General features: G+C 40.4%; 2 protein-coding genes and 1 long non-coding RNA gene across 11 annotated transcripts in view; all 3 read right to left on the bottom strand.

The window, feature by feature from the left end:
- Positions 1-15,578, bottom strand: part of LOC146520668 (uncharacterized) — a 489,613-nt gene that overhangs the window by 164,127 nt on the left and 309,908 nt on the right. The gene's annotated exons all lie outside the window — the stretch shown is intronic.
- Positions 68-6,155, bottom strand: hoxb2a (homeobox B2a). The gene is made up of 2 exons (XM_085156621.1): positions 3,744-6,155; positions 68-2,334 (listed from the first exon to the last, which is right to left on the bottom strand). Exons 1-2 carry the CDS (start codon positions 4,225-4,227, stop codon positions 1,517-1,519), a joined length of 1,302 nt encoding a protein of 433 aa, XP_085012747.1. The 5' UTR covers positions 4,228-6,155; the 3' UTR covers positions 68-1,516.
- The window catches only part of hoxb3a (homeobox B3a), a 78,118-nt gene continuing 72,480 nt past the window's right edge, over positions 9,941-15,578 (bottom strand). For 8 of the 9 annotated variants that reach the window (XM_085156616.1, XM_085156615.1, XM_085156612.1 and 5 more), the window contains one exon: positions 9,941-12,993. In XM_085156616.1, the coding sequence (XP_085012742.1) occupies positions 12,122-12,993 (872 nt within the window). In that variant the 3' untranslated portion in view covers positions 9,941-12,121. The remainder of the gene's footprint in view (positions 12,994-15,578) is intronic. The other variant, XR_014873676.1, reaches the window with a different exon arrangement.

Raw genomic sequence — 15,578 nt, 5'->3', positions numbered from 1 at the left:
ACTCATGGTTAACTTCACATTCACATTTTAATAAAGGGACGCCAATCAGGGATTAACTTCCATGTTTACATACTACAGCAGCAGGTGAGCCTTGCTATTCTTCCACTCACTGTCAGTAAAAAAAAGGCTACATTGTTTTTTTTAGCACTGCTGTTCTTGCTACTTTGTAATAATAGCTGCTGCTGCTGGTGTTGGTGATGGTGGAGGAGGGCCACGCTGTGCTAACCCTTAGCTTGTACTCAGAGAGCTAGCCGTGCTGCGCTAACACCTGATGAAGGCAAGCAGCTCCGGAAAATGTGTTATTTTGTTCCCATTTATCAAGGTTATCTCCATGTAAACACACTAGCTATACATAGTTTCCTAGGCTATAGTCTTTAAGTTGAAAAAACTAAACAAGCATTTTAGGAATTTTAACAGGTCAATTATTTAATCCTTATCTAATAAAAAATAAATAAATTGAAAATGGAATTGAAATGAGAAATTTGAAAAGTGTATTGGATTCAATTGCTTTGGAGGTGGTTATAATGTATAAAGTATCCGTGCAAAAAACACAGCATGTATATAGGCTTTATATATAAAAATACAAATAATTAAAAATAGTTGTAATAAATCAACAAGTAAAAAATTGTGTTGTAAAAAATTAATTTTGTAGGTTGTTGGTCTAAAAACGTTCTAGCCTATTTAGTGTTGTCAAATAAATTAATCCATACTGTGTGTTAGGGTTACACACGTAATTGTGCTAATTTATAAATTCAGAGACTATAAAAAACATGGGGCACAGTATAAATGTTTGTGTTTTTATTATTATTGTTATTCCACTATGAAAATATATGTACAATAAATAATTTGGATTTTCACTATTAAAGAATCTCAATAAATAAACTAGTGTTTAAACCACCGGTCATCAGCAGGGCTTCCCTCTCTCTGCGTCGTGCCGTTCAAAGAGAGAATTCATTCATTCATTGTCCCATTTGGATTTTGTCAAAACGGTCCAGATATCTGCGCCTACAGACTCCGTGAACAGTTCCTGAGAAGCTTTTAAGAATCCATGAAGCTGCACCAGGATGAACTAGAGGAAACAAATCCACAAACTCATAAGGATTGATTTACAGCCCCCCCCCCCCCACAAAAAAAGAAGAAATAAATAAATAATAAAAAAATAATAAAATTCCAAACCGAGAAAGTCAGTACAAAAAATACATCCACATATTGTCATATTTTCAAAGGAGGGGAAAAAATCCTTTCGATGTTTTAAAGTGAAAAATTAATTGGATTTCTTTGAAACTATGATGCCCTCCAAAAAAGCAAGAAGAATATGTAAAAAAAAACAAAAAACAAAAAAACATATTTTAATGGAGAAAGGTTTCAGGAATGTTGCCGAAAAGCTTTAATATTCTTTTATTTCTGTTAAATAAATAAGTGTTGTGTCCTCTGCTGGATTTCTCATTAACGCAGGCCCCTCTGCCCACTGCCCCATCGCTTTTATTTGACCCTACTTTCAATTTGTGTCGAGGTCTCAGAAGTTGAGGTGCTGCAGGTCTATGGTGCACAGTGTGCTTGTGAACAGATCGAAGTCCTCTTCTGAGAAATCCACGGGGCTGTCCAGGGTGCTCTGCAGGCTGGGTGACAGGCAGGGGTCCCCGGCGAAGAAGGTGAGGTCGGGTAGGGTAGACGATGAAGATACGGCAGAAGGAGCAGATGAAGCTGTGGGTGTAATTGAGGAGTCCTGCTGCTCGGGAGCTGCTGTTAATCCAGGCACGGATTCGCTCAGCTGCATCAGGCCCGGGTTGTCAGCAGAGTTGGTGACCGCCAACGCCGGCGGAGAGTGACGAGCCGTCGCAGAGTCAGAGCACCCCGATGCCGTAAACAGCGGTGGCCGCTCGGGGATACTCAAACGGTCTCCCTCCTCTGGTGTGGGCTGTGCATTGTCCCCGCTGTCATTAGCGTAGGCGGCCGAAGATGGATTGCCGCCTCCCGGCTCTCCCTCCGAGGCAGTCTCCCCTGTGCCAGATGCTTCCAGAGGCTGGCTTGAATACGGGGAGGAAGCGTCAGCGCCTTCGAGCGGCTCAAAGCCTCCCGTGTCGCTGGATTCATGGCTTCCTCCGCTCCCGTGCGTGCTTTGCCGCTTATGTTTCATCCGCCGGTTTTGGAACCAAACTTTCACCTGCCGTTCGGTTAGATCCAACAGGGCGGCAATCTCTACTCTCCTGGGCCGGCACAGGTACTTGTTGAAGTGGAACTCTTTCTCCAGCTCCAGCAGCTGCGTGTTGGTGTAGGCGGTGCGCAGCCGGCGGGAGCCTGCTCCTCCAGCGTCTAGGCCCGCCTGACTCGGGTCTGGACAGGAACAAAGACAATAAATGAAACCCCCATATATATATATATATATATATATATATATATATATATATATATATATATATATATATAAAATATAATTTTTTTTCCTGCAAGAAATACGCTACTTCGTCGCCGAGCTCACCTTGGCTCTTAACCTGTAATAAAAAAGAACTAATACTAATATTTTAAAAATATACATTTCACTTATAGTAGCAACCGTCACTCAGAAGAGTGAAAGATAACTATGTCATCAATGAAAGTGTGCTTCTGTGTCTTGTAAATCAGCGAGGGCTATGAGATTCTGCATTCTGTGATCAGAGAGGAACACGAATAAATCACGGAGCTAGAAGGAAATGCGTGTGGAAATGTGGGAATTTTTTTTTTAAACGAATGTGGCGGTATTTGTCAGAAACACAACTGAAAGCTCGATTAGATTTTTTCATACTTCAGAAAAGAAAGCAGAAAATTTGCCGAGAAATTCCCATTAAAAATGATACGAGGTAGATTTCTAAATGTGTGGGGATAAGAATGGAAAACTGGAATTTCTTTCTTTCATTATTTCATCGATTTGTTTGTTTGCTTACTTATTTATTTGCAAAATTATTTATTTATTTTGAAAAATGCATTGACTGTTAGAGAGTTCAGTGTGAGAGACAGAAATAACCCGAATCCCACAAAATCAGATAGTGTGCAGTGTGTTTCCTGTGGGGACGAAACCTACACCCCCCACCACCACCTCCACACCCAAACGTATTTTGTCCTTATCTCGCCATTATTTTTCCCCACCTCCATCCAACATGGCGACCTTCTCATTTGTGTTATGAATCTATAATAACGTGACCATGCTGCTACTACTGCACATCGTCCAAGAAGGTTGAAAGCGATATAGGCTATAGCAAATATGTAAACGATGAACATGAAATTTTTTTTAAAAAAGAAGAGAAATAAAAAAAACTCCCGTGTGTGTTTTTACGCAAGACAAATAATTATACATGGAATTAATACATTTTCGATTCTCGAAAGTTCTAAAATTATTTAGTGCCTATGTAAAAGATCTGCCCTCAGTATGGCTGGCGTGCACGTATTGATCCGCACTGACAAGGATTATCTGTAAGACGTTAATGGGTTGTTTAATGCATGATGAAAGAGTGTGCAAAGCACTGCAGCATAATGCAGTGGTCTAGATATGGCTTCCCTGTTGACACAGCGCTGCACAAAACACACACAAACACACACGGAGGGGGAAAAAGACAATGTCATTCAAGTATATCCACGCAGCGTGTAATAACTGTTGGAAATGTGATGCAAGTAAAAAAATAACAGAACATGCTGCACACTCTCTTACTCACTACCACACACATGCATGCAGCTATACACGCTGTTACCCGGCATCCCACCATACCGACCTGTGGGTGACTCGATGCCCGCCGAAGCGTACCCAGAGGCAGTTGACGACGGGGAGGATGAGGCGGGGGGGATGATGGATCCGGTACCGCTGGAGTTGCTCCCTGGCTTGGGGCACTTCTTGTATGATTTCTTCTCCTTCATCCAGGGGAACTCGTGGGCAATCGGGCCGGTCGGGGTGACCGTGGCCGGGGCGGGGGCCTGGCCGGTCGTGTATGGCTGCTGGGCGGCTCCGTGATGCGTCTGGAGGCCATTAGTAGCGGAGGCTCTCCGGTTCTGCTGGCTTCTCGCAGCTGGTCTCGGCTGGCTGGCTGTGCAGGGGCTGAAGCTGGGGATGGTGTGCTCAAAGGGAGGCGGAATTACTGTCGACTCCTTGATTGATGAAGTTTGAAATGACTCCAGGACGGCGGGGAAGGACGTCAGGCACTCTGCTAGGGACGGCTGGCTATTTATGAAACCGATCTCCCTCTCAAATTCAAAATTCATAGCTCTCTCAAACGGGCTTTTACCCCGAAACGGCGATACCCTCCGAACAGCCCCTTCCCCAAAAATAAAAAAAAGAAGAAACAACAACAAAAACACATACACGCACGCACTCTTGCACACGCACGCAACACACTATGGCTTCACAAAAAATCAACTGAAAAAAAACGCACGAACATGTAGGTTCCCGACCGCAATGGCGTAAACACCGTGGCTATATAATAATTGTGTATATTGGTGATATTACTAGCGTGTGGGGACCTGGGTAGTCTAAACTGAAGAACTATGGGGCGAAATTGCAGCCAGTTCCTGGCCACGTGATCCAAATCAGCCAATCCTGGACCCAGGCCAGGCGGCTGTGATGGCTGTGGGAAGCAGCATTATTATTTTTTTTCCATCAAATGTCGTGTCAGGATACTACTTCGCAGGGTAGCTGCCATTGTTGTGTTTTAACAGGGCGTGAAAAAAAGCCCCGATACGGTGGCCATTCGCCATGTGCGCAGTGTGGGCGACTGGCCGGCGCATCCAGGCCCGGTGATGCTGCACAAACAATAGAGCATCCTCTTCTTGAGCATGTTGTCCCCGTCTTCTGGGTGATGTGGTGACGGTTAGGTGTATGGAGCCGGCCAGCACCGTCTACAATATGTCTCCTGTTTACAACGCGCTGCTCATTAATCTTAGAAGGTGTGACAGAGGGTGGAAATGTCACGCTTAGAACATTCTGAGAGTTTTTTAGATGGCGCAGCAGCGCACGAAGAGTGGACGATGAAGATTTCTGCTCAGCGGTAGTGCAGAGGGAACAGTTTACAAGAGCATAGCTTAGATTTGAGGACAGACAGTGAGGGGAGCCTACTGATGTGTAAGTGTGCGATTTTTATATCTACTAGATATCACGTTTACGTAGTGGTGTGTATGAGAGGGGAGGAAACTTTAAACAAGGTCTAAATATAATCTTACCCTAAAATAACCTTTTCAGAGAGGCTCCAAAATTCTTCATGCAAGATACCACGGTTCCTCTCCCACCCTCTCTCCACGGTGTTAAAATGTTCGCCGTGTTTACGCAGAGGGAGAGGGAGAGTTCACAGCGAGGTCGCTTCACCCAGCTGGGAAAAAAGGAGAGAACGCTACTCTACTTCTTATGATAAAAAGAATACAGCAGCAGTATAAATGGTAACTGTAAGTGAGAGTGGCCTTTAGACTCAACAGGACGCACATGTAGATTTTGCGAGAGATCAAGAAGCGGTCATTTGTTTAGCTGGGGATATTTTGGGGAGGGCCCGAATAGCCCCGAGTGGAAGAAAACGAAGTGCGGTGATCAATCTTTCTCTCGCTGCAAAGAGTCTGACAGCAGCCTCTCTCTCTCTCCCTAAATAACAAGGAAAAATCCACCCTCACTCTTTCTCTTCCTTTCGGAGCTCGATTCGACGTGTTATAGATATGACTGAAATAAAAGACTGAAAAGTTCTTAGCCCCCCTCCCCTGCCCCGTTTCTTTCCAAGTCGCTTTGCCTCACCCCCAGGCTCTAAGAAAGAGAAAAAGACAGCAAAAAGGCAGAAATGTGTGTGGGAGGAAACGCCATTGAGCGCAGGCAGTGAGTAGGCCGAGGCTGTATGGGCATAGAAAACACAAGCCCACAAGGCAGACACAAGTTGCTGAGCGAGCAGCGTTCATTCTCTCTCTTTTTTAATTTAATTATTTTTTAATAATATATATGAATGCATATTATTAAAATTTTGATAAAGAATTGGGAGTTTATATGAAGATTTTGTGGCGAGCAGAAAACGTTTTTCCACATGCCAGAAAAGACCTGAAGAGCGTGGATTGGTCGACTGAAGATGGGAACGTGTAATTTTTTATTTTATTTTATTTTATTTTATTTTATTTTATTTTATTTTATTTTATTTTATTTTATTTTATTTTATTTTATTTTATTTTATTAACGCTTTTGGCAATCGGTTATTTGATTATTATTATCAATTGATTATTATGAAAATAAATTTTTAGTTAATCCACTGACAATATTAACATTTTATTTGTTTATCTCAAATACAGTTTTTCATTAATATTATTTGATATTTTGATTGGCCTAAAGCCCAATTTCTGGTTAAATATGTAACGTGAGAAAAGACTCGGTAACTTCTAATTGCGTTAGAAGTTACCGAATAACAACTCTTTATTTTTCTTAGTTCACTAAGAAAAATAATGACCAGGTTGTTGTACTTTTCCTTCTTTTAATACTACCAATACTACAGTAAACACACTTCTAATTCAATCATGACCGTACAAATACTACTTGCAGTATAGCATTTCTATAGTCAAATAGTTCAATACTGGATGATAACATGATAACGGCTTTGTCACATCTTCTGTCTAACAAAACACATTAAAATCAAAAGATTCTAAGTGGAGAAATGTGCGTGTTTACGTAGCTGTGAGTGTGCTACACTAATAGCTGTACGATTTTCAGTAGTGCCTGCGCTGCTAAAGCGGATCCGAGCTCTCCGTCTGTTTTTATGAGGCAATAAATTAGATCCAATCTCTCCTTATAGGTGTTTTTATTGTCTGTTAGTCCAACGGAGATGTAAAGGGAAGTGCGGCCATTATTTATGGGAGTCTGATTTATGTCTCAAGTTTTATGTGGCTCTCAGCCCTCCAAGCACGCGGGTGCTAGAGGGAAAGAGAGAGAGAAAGAGAGAGAGAGAGAGAGGAGGGGTGGGGGTCGATCACGTGATAGAGCCGAGGCGCAGTCCTCGGGGCTTTTTTAGTCATAAACACACAGCTGACACATAGCTGAGCTGCATGCAAGATGAGAAATCTTCAAAGAGGAAAGCATTAGCCACAAATGCCTAAGAGAGGATTTGTTGAAAATATTGAAATTGCTCTATGGGTATACATAGCTTGCACAACTTCAGCAACCTCCTAGTCAGCTTCATTGTTCCTATAGCTGTTGTTTGGAGTTTTCACTCACTGGATTTCAGTATTTTTGCACACTAGCCAGTGTTTTCTGTTGACTGATTAACATCCTGAGGTGTCAGTGCCCTTATCTGTCTTTTGATTTAAAGCTGGGGGCATTAAATTAGCATCAGGAGATTTCTTCGTCACCTTGGAAAAGTGGTAAGAACAACACTAAATAAATAAGTATATGCATACATACATAAAAGGAATGGAAAATTCTTAGTATTGGTACTGCGTCAAGCCAAATTGTTACTTAATTTGGATAAACACTGATACCTAAGGAGAGCTGCAGTGAAGCAAAATAACTCAAATTGTTTGGTCTGTACAAGTGGCTACTGAATACTTTTCACTCAACTGCCTGCCTGCTATAAAGTGATCTTCATCATTGCAGTAATGACTGGATTCAGCACACCAAAACTGAATGTTTTCTTCACCACTAGTGACAATAATCACTGCTGAACACGTGTCAGAAGCCAAACTGCCAGAGGACAGCTAACTGATCATGACACCAAAATGCATCTGACTGAAAGGACTGGTGCTCATTCTTTTATTCAACTTTTTGAGCCCGCAGAAAAAAACAGCTGCCAGAAGAAAACAAAAACTCAAAACACATTAGTACAGTATCTGGTGCTTATTTTTCAGGTTTTGTAGGAAAAGTTTTTGTACTTTAATATTAATCCCAACCTTAAGACCACCTGATATTAGCAAAAAGGATGGCTGCTGCTGCTATCCCAGCAATTAATACCAGACAACAACTAAATAGCAGAGTAATAGGTGGTGATTCATACATTTCCTATTCTTACAGTGGTATCAGATAATAAAGCCCTTCTTCTCTCTAGTTTGTACAGCAAAGAGAAGCAGCGAGAAGGTTTTCTGAAAGCTAAAGGTCTTTTCTTTTTTGGACAATTCTATAAGTTTTCTGACAGTGATGCTTTATCCTCAGACACCGACCCAGTATTCACTACTGGCACCAGAGTCAGGTCATCTCTGAATCAGAGACAAGCTGTTTGAACTTGTCACGGCCACACCTAATCTGTGGTTTATGAGCAGCATTTGTTTCTATATTATATCTACATTATATATATATATTCTATACTATACTAACTATCTATCAAATTTGACAGTCAAATTTTTAATCTGATTTAACCTTTTGACACTATTATGCACTCTAGAGGCTTTTGAAACAAGTACCAAGTCCTATTATGAGTTTCTGAGTTCAAGTTTTTACTTTCATCTTTAAGAGTATTTTTATGCATATTTATTTCACTTGAAAATTGGTACTTTTTAGTACAGAATCTTACAGAATGCAAGTGAAAGACTGATGGGATGGTTAATGTTTAACTTCTTATTCTTACTGATTGAGATTATAACTAATGCAACAAATTACTTTTATTTGACACCTTTCCTAAATACTGCACATCTAGAAAAAAGCCAGTAAAATCCATTCCTCTTTTGTGTTGACATTTTTGAGGCACTGTGTTTGCATTATTTAAGTAAAATAACAAGCATGTCTTTCACACATGTCAGTCTGTCTGTACATCTGTAGTCTGTCAGTCTGTATCTATAAGATTTGTGTTTTAACTGCTTATTTGTGTGGTGGCTTTAAAGGTTTTAGTAGGTTGAAGAATTTTCAATCATACTGAATATGCTGTGATAATCAACATTCTACATATTTATATAATCATAGCAATTGTAACTTTAGCTTAGCAACAAATCTCCTATTTGTAAATTTGATATTTCTTATTAACCCAAGGAAATCCAGCATTCGTTTTACCATAATAATAAAAATAAGAGGAGCAGGATTCTCTGCTGATACCTTCACTGTGATAGTAGTATTCTGCTTGTTTTAACATTATCTGATGCTGACTTTTCAGTCTTTTTTTTTTTTTACCAAAACAGCATGAATCAAGCTTTACACTCCTGTGATTCTTAAAACACTGAGGCTAGCTCTGAATAACATAACATTTTATTAAAGAATTGTTCAACATTCAACTCTCTCAACAGTGAAAGAAAAAGGAGCTACAAAGGACAAAAGAAGAACTTGTTTTTTCTCCAAAAAGACTTGTTCTTTTTTCCATCTAATAGTTAGTCTATATTTTCCCACTATGCATGGGTGGTTCAACAATCCCCACACTTGCCTTTTCCCCTGTACAAGCCAGGACATTTATGTACAAGGGTCAATATAGGAACATAAAAACTACTAATTTTCTTCTAAAATACAAGAACTAAAAAATGTAACTTTAGTACAATGGACAAGAAGAAACAATGTTTTTTTTTTCTTTCATAACAGGTAAATACTAAAAAAGTACAGTATTTTTTCTCGATATAAATACATGAAGGATAAATAATAGTCATACAAAACAGAAAGTCTTTTTTTAAACTGGCTATAACAAATAAATATTTTATATGAATGTTCACTTGAACACACATTGGCAAAAGACGCTTTGATTGGAGGGCCTTTCGTCTTCAAAATAAGATTTCATTATTATTATTATTATTTTTTATTTTTTTTTTACCTTTAACCATCAAAATGTAAACTCTAAGTGCAACAATGATGCCCAGATGTGGCAAGCTTTTGTGTAAATCATGCACTTTTAAAAACAAAACCAGGGATTCACTTCCTAAACATCAGCAAGTTTAGAGAGAGTCAAGCGCACACTGCTTGTGTTTGTTCCACACTGCAAAGGCTCTGTGTGCACTGTATGCACTCACTGATGGTTCAAGCAAATAAACCCAGTAGTTTTAAAAATGTGTTTTACACAGCAGCTCTGACTTCTGGGGCATGCATTTCTTGTTCAAATATATACCCTGTATCCATGTTAAAAGTCAAGATATGTGAGAACAAAACAACACAGGAGAAAGTGTGGACTTTTATGCATCGGTGTCCGCTATTGTAAGTTAACTCTTCCAAAGTGATAAAGAGAGAGAAAGAGAGAGCGAGAAAGAGAGAGACAGCAATGATATACCTCAACATAAATAAATAATATTCTCTGCTCTTTCGCTTTTACCCTGTGTCAATAATGTGCTAAAATAAGGAATTTTAAATGTTTCTTCCATGTCCTCTCGTGTGTTTGTTTGAAGGTGTCAACAGCTGGCGTACCCTGGCTATGGAGGTGTGTTGATGAAACATTGCTAGCTTAGCACTGCTGTGTGTGCATGAAGGTGTGATTAGCTAAAGTAGCTTAGCACAGATGTGTGTCGATGAGTACTTTAGCATTTGAGCTCATAGCTTCTTAAACCCTGTTCGAGCGATAGGTAGGCTGTCCATGTGGTGATGGATGTGTGTGTATGTGGTTGGAAAAGGGAGTGGAGGTGGTGGTGGTCGGGGGGGGGGGGGTAGTCTGTGGGGAACTGTGGGAGGTTTTGCCTCCTTCTGAACCCATGTGCTGCTGCCATAGACAAGAGACAGTGGGTTAGTAAAGACTGGGTCTGAGATGGTTATACAGCAGGAGCCAGAAAGGGACAGTGACCGTCGAGTGGTTTTTGCAGGAGAAGATGTGTTCTGCCAGCTCCAGCTATATATTTCTGCTCTCCTTTTCACTCTGTCTCCTTCTTTTCTCTCTCTCGCAAGCTGGTATAGAGACAGAGTCCTCCACATAGCTCAACTTGGCTGACAACAACATCTGTTGTCTGGAGGGGAAGAGAACTCAGCCCCATAAATCTAACCACCTTGTTAACTGGCCATTAAGATTTCAACCATTTCATTTAGAAGTGGGAGAGCTGCGTTCATATATGTGTCCTATTAAGTATCAAAGTACAATTTTAGACTAAATGCTACCTCCAAAAGAGTCCTTTTAGTACACAGTAGCAAAACTACTCCAGAATTTGCTGTGCTCACATGCCCAACACACACACACAATCACTCCTCACCCCACTTTCTACTTGAAAGGCTAAAAATAGAAACATAACTAAGTTCTCAGTTTTTTTACAGTATCAGGAGACCTGTATAGGAAAGTCTGGGAAAGCATTATATTAAATTATAAAATATATTAGTTTTAATAATGTTGTACTTATTGCTAAGTGTCTTAAATTCAAAATTTTTAGGGTTTTTTTATGCTGTTTTGAACAAATCTTCCTGATTTTTTCTGTGTGAACATGGTGGTTTTCATTTGAGTCTCAATCTGACAAATGACTATACAACGGTGCTCAACGTGGATCCTGTCATACATACTGTCAAACAGCTGCCAATGTATCTCTGCACCAGTGCCATAAGACAAGCTCCTTGATATGCATTGTCTGCAGCAGCAAAGAGCAGCATGGGGACTGAATGTACGCCTGACCTCTCCCTACAATACACCTCATTTCCCTGGGGCTGTGGAATACTGTGTAGATGGGTTCATTTTTAAAATGACTATACCACTAAAGTAAAAGTTAACTGTTTAATCCAAGTTCAAATATGATTCAATATGGTTTAAAATTTGTGTTACTTAATTTCCTGTATGTGGCACATAAAGTTAGAGCAATAGAAATGATACTAGTTAGTTTAATAAGTTTGAAAAATCTATTTTAAAAAAGAGTTTGCATTATAATACACTGCTGTTGTTTCCAGCACTGGATATGCAGATATGCCTTTCATCAAGTTATTTGACAATATGAAAGGTTTGGGTTCATCTGTGATACTCGATACTGCTGTCTTTTTAAAATTAAATTAGCTGCTGTTTCAAGGTAGCACTGAAAGGTCTCGTCTTAATCAGATTTAGTAGAGCTCTTTATGAAGGCAGTGAAAACAGGGCGGTGGCAGAACACTACCCAACACTGGCTGTTCCCCTTTGTGACTTCAGAGCTCAGGACAAACCACTGGACGGCCCCTGTGAGTCTTCTTTTGCCTCTCATGCTATCCTGCTGCAGCACTAGTCTCCCTATGTGTAAGTCTGTTTGTGAGCCATGATTTGTTCGATGTGGTCTTCACTTTTTTGTATGTTGTCATTTTGTTCCAAACCTGCTACAGGTGAGTGAGCTTGGGTGCTTCCTGGATTCTGCCCTGAGTCGAGGTGTGGTGTGCCGACAGTTCGGTGTATGTCGGGTGTGTAGGTGGGTCACAGGGACCCGGGGGACCCCCTCCACCCACATGGTGCTGGTTGGCAGCCGACATGGGCCCTGCGCCATTGTAGTCCATGGTTTGGTGGTGGGGTGGGGTGGGGCCGAGGTGGTTAAGCCCATACATGGAAGGCCCTGAGCCAGGCATGGGTTCCACATAATTAGCACCCCCCACATAGACTGGACTGGCCTGTATATTGGTGGGTGTCCCATAGCCAGCACTATTAGCCTGCACTAGGCTGTGGTGGGGATGGGGATCACCATAGTCTTGTTCTGGGGTGCCATACTTCTGCTGGGGGGGGCAGCCCTTCATGGGGACATTTGAATAGGCAGTGGACATGGAGTAAGACACTCCCTGGTGGGGCTTGCCAAAGGATGGTGGAGATGGCGCGTCATAGCCTGTGCTGCCTCCTCCACCTCCCCCTCCCATTGGGTGCATTGAATTGAGAAAGCTGGCAGAAGACTGCAAGGGCAGAGGAGGAGAGCCTGTTGGTGAGGGCCCTCCAGAGCTGGAACTCAGGCCCTTGTTCTTCTGGTCCTTCTTGTACTTCATGCGTCGGTTCTGGAACCAAATCTTGATCTGGCGTTCTGACAGGTTGAGCAGGTTGGCCATTTCCACACGTCGTGGCCGGCACAGGTACCGGTTGAAATGGAACTCCTTCTCCAGCTCAACAAGCTGGGCACTGGTATATGCTGTTCGAGCCCTCTTAGATGATGCTGACGAGCCACTGGTTGGACTCTTCTCCCCGCTGCTGCCACTCTCAGCTCCTCCTGATGCTGACAAGAGAACAAAAAATGAAGGTGAGAAAACATGAGGGCATAGCCACCCACAGAAAAATACCTGGTTGACAGTGGAAGAAAGGCAAGAAACCAAGGATATTTAAAAAAGAATGTTGGCATCTTAAGAAGGTAAAAGCTGAAAGATCGAGAAAGGTAGAGAGAATATAACATAATCAGGCTGCATGCTGAAGGAAATTAAAAGCATTCAGGTTCTTAATAAAGCAGAGGGGGGTCTAGCAGGCCGACTGAATCCCTTGATATTAGTTGTCAACACTTCATAACAGTGGCAGTTATTAAGCTGTGGAGGCCCCAGTGCTGGCCGAGAGAAGCTAAATTGCATCTTGGCTGGAAAGACAAACCCCCCACAGCAACACCAGCTGCAGCACAAGGACTCATGAGCAGGAACTGAGGTTGACCTGCACTCACTTCAATTTGCTTGCCAGGAAAAGTCAAACTTCTCATCTCATTTATGTCATTATAACAGTGAATTCTAATAGAAACAGAAAGTTGTTTAGAGAAAAGGGATTGAACACATGCATATTTGATAAAGACCTGTTTCCTATCATTTTCTCTCACAGGAAGTACATTTGTGGATCCAGTGAAGTTATGAGACAACTAGTGATGAAAGTGAAATTGCTTGAGTCTAAAGTTATTTTCTTTAGCTCAGAAGTTTCCATATGGCAATGAACTCCTGTGCTTTTAAAACTGTAGTACCTGATAGTTAAACTAAAACAGTAACACGGGATAATCCGATAGCTTCAACCTCTCTTTTTTTCTATCTTGAGTTTTTGATTATGTTATACAGTTGCTCAAAACAGCATAACCTCTCTCATCCTTGTGTGCACGTGTGGCACAGCAGCCTCTGATATAAATGTTTGTATGTGCATGCTAGCAGTGCATTCTCATTAGTAACAGCTGATGCAGTACAGTTTAAGGAAACCTAGATCCAGTCATTCATTATGTTTTCTTTGTTATCGTATTTCTATAAACAGAGATGGAAAGATGAGAGCAGTAACTAGGCTGGAGCAGTGACACTCTCTAAATGATTGTTTGAAATTCTCATTGATAAACAGTCTAATCTCTTTTCAGTTTTTTGTCTGGTCAGCTGAAATGTTTTTGAATATGATTATCACACTCATATTCATTTTTTCTCAATGATAACCACCAAATGAAATAACATATCTGTCTGCCTCAATGACTGTGTTCTTTTCCCGTTATCAGACATGCTGATGGTATTCAAATTTATCATCCAGATGCTAATATCTTCCATTTCAAATGTCTGTTCATCATTCTCTCACCCTCTCCTTGAAAATCTATTTATCTGTTATCATACATGACATTTAAATTCTTCCTGTTAATATATTTCTACTTAAAGTGGCTTTTCAATGAGCAACAAAAATGAGGAGAAGGAAGAAAGGCGAGCAATCGGAAAGCAAATCATTTTCATGGAGTGATGAAAGGAGAAAGAAGTGCAGGATAGGGAGGAAGAGGTGAAAGAATGAAGAGAGGTATAAGCTACTGGTTGCAGGTTTGTGGCAGCGTATTGGTAGACTATATTTTTACCTTAGTGATGTCTTTAGAGAAGTTTTTAGTCTTACTTGATAAGAAAGTCATATCAAGATAGCCTGCCAACAAGGTTTATGTAACTCTCTTAACTATTATTCTTTTCCTAAGATTTGACACTAATTCCCGGTAAAACCAGGTATTTGTCATCTCTGAATGTCTGAAAAATTTTCCAGTTCAGTCAAATATGAATAAATATACCTTTTGTTATTCTTGTAATTCTATCTATCAATTTTGAAACAGTCAAATTTTTAATCTAGTTATTAGAAAATACTTTCTCTGTATTTATGTACACATTTTGTAGAGTTAGGTAATAAAAATAATTCATTTGGTCTAAAAAATGTCTTGGCTGCCAAGGTGATACATTCTCTCTGTTGAAAGAGTGTAAAGATGTATTGCAGGAATTAAATATATTTCATATAATTACATATAGTTTCAAAGTCTCAAAACATAATGTTTACAATTTATGCCGATGTACCTGAACAAACAGATTGCTTTTTCATGACTGCTTCACATTTTGTCATTGAAATTTGACTAGCCTAACAACTCCATCCCTGACAGGTTCCAGAAGATCAATGCAAATACCAACTGTTGTTCATCAAGAAGTAGTTCCAGGATATGACTGTAAAACTGCACAATGTTGTTTTTACCTGTCTGCTATTCAAAACAAAGCAAAATACAACTTATTTCTTTCCTGACTTTTAAAGGTATAGTTGCTCTTAACAGAACCACGCCAGCTGTTTCTTCCTGCTTCAAGTCTTTATTTTAACTACGGGCTAAGTCTAATTCATCACTGGTGTTGACCGTAACCCTATAGCATGCAAACATTTCATTTTTGACACGTCACAGAACATGGATTTTCTGCTGCTAATAGAACTAAATGGGTTTTCCTCCCTTTTTGTGTATTTTACTGAACACTTCTTTTAGTTTTCAATATTGGCCAGACAGTTTTACATTAGACCTTTAGCGTCTTTTAATAATGGAAACAAACTAAAGCTGGAGCTTACGTAACCATCCTG

Source organism: Neolamprologus multifasciatus, chromosome 4 (genome assembly GCF_963576455.1).
Source record: "Neolamprologus multifasciatus chromosome 4, fNeoMul1.2, whole genome shotgun sequence".
Lineage (NCBI taxonomy): Eukaryota > Metazoa > Chordata > Actinopteri > Cichliformes > Cichlidae > Neolamprologus > Neolamprologus multifasciatus.
The sequence above is the reverse complement of the archived record's forward strand: the minus strand, read 5'-3'. Positions and strand labels throughout refer to the sequence as shown.

Excerpts from the sequence above, each read along its gene's own strand:
- hoxb2a (XM_085156621.1), bottom strand. The coding sequence starts at position 4,227 with ATGAATTTTGAATTTGAGAGGGAGATCGGTTTCATAAATAGCCAGCCG. Across the intron at positions 2,335-3,743 it reads GGGCATCGAGTCACCCACAG|ACCCGAGTCAGGCGGGCCTA; the intron begins GTCGGTATGGTG and ends GTTCCTGTCCAG.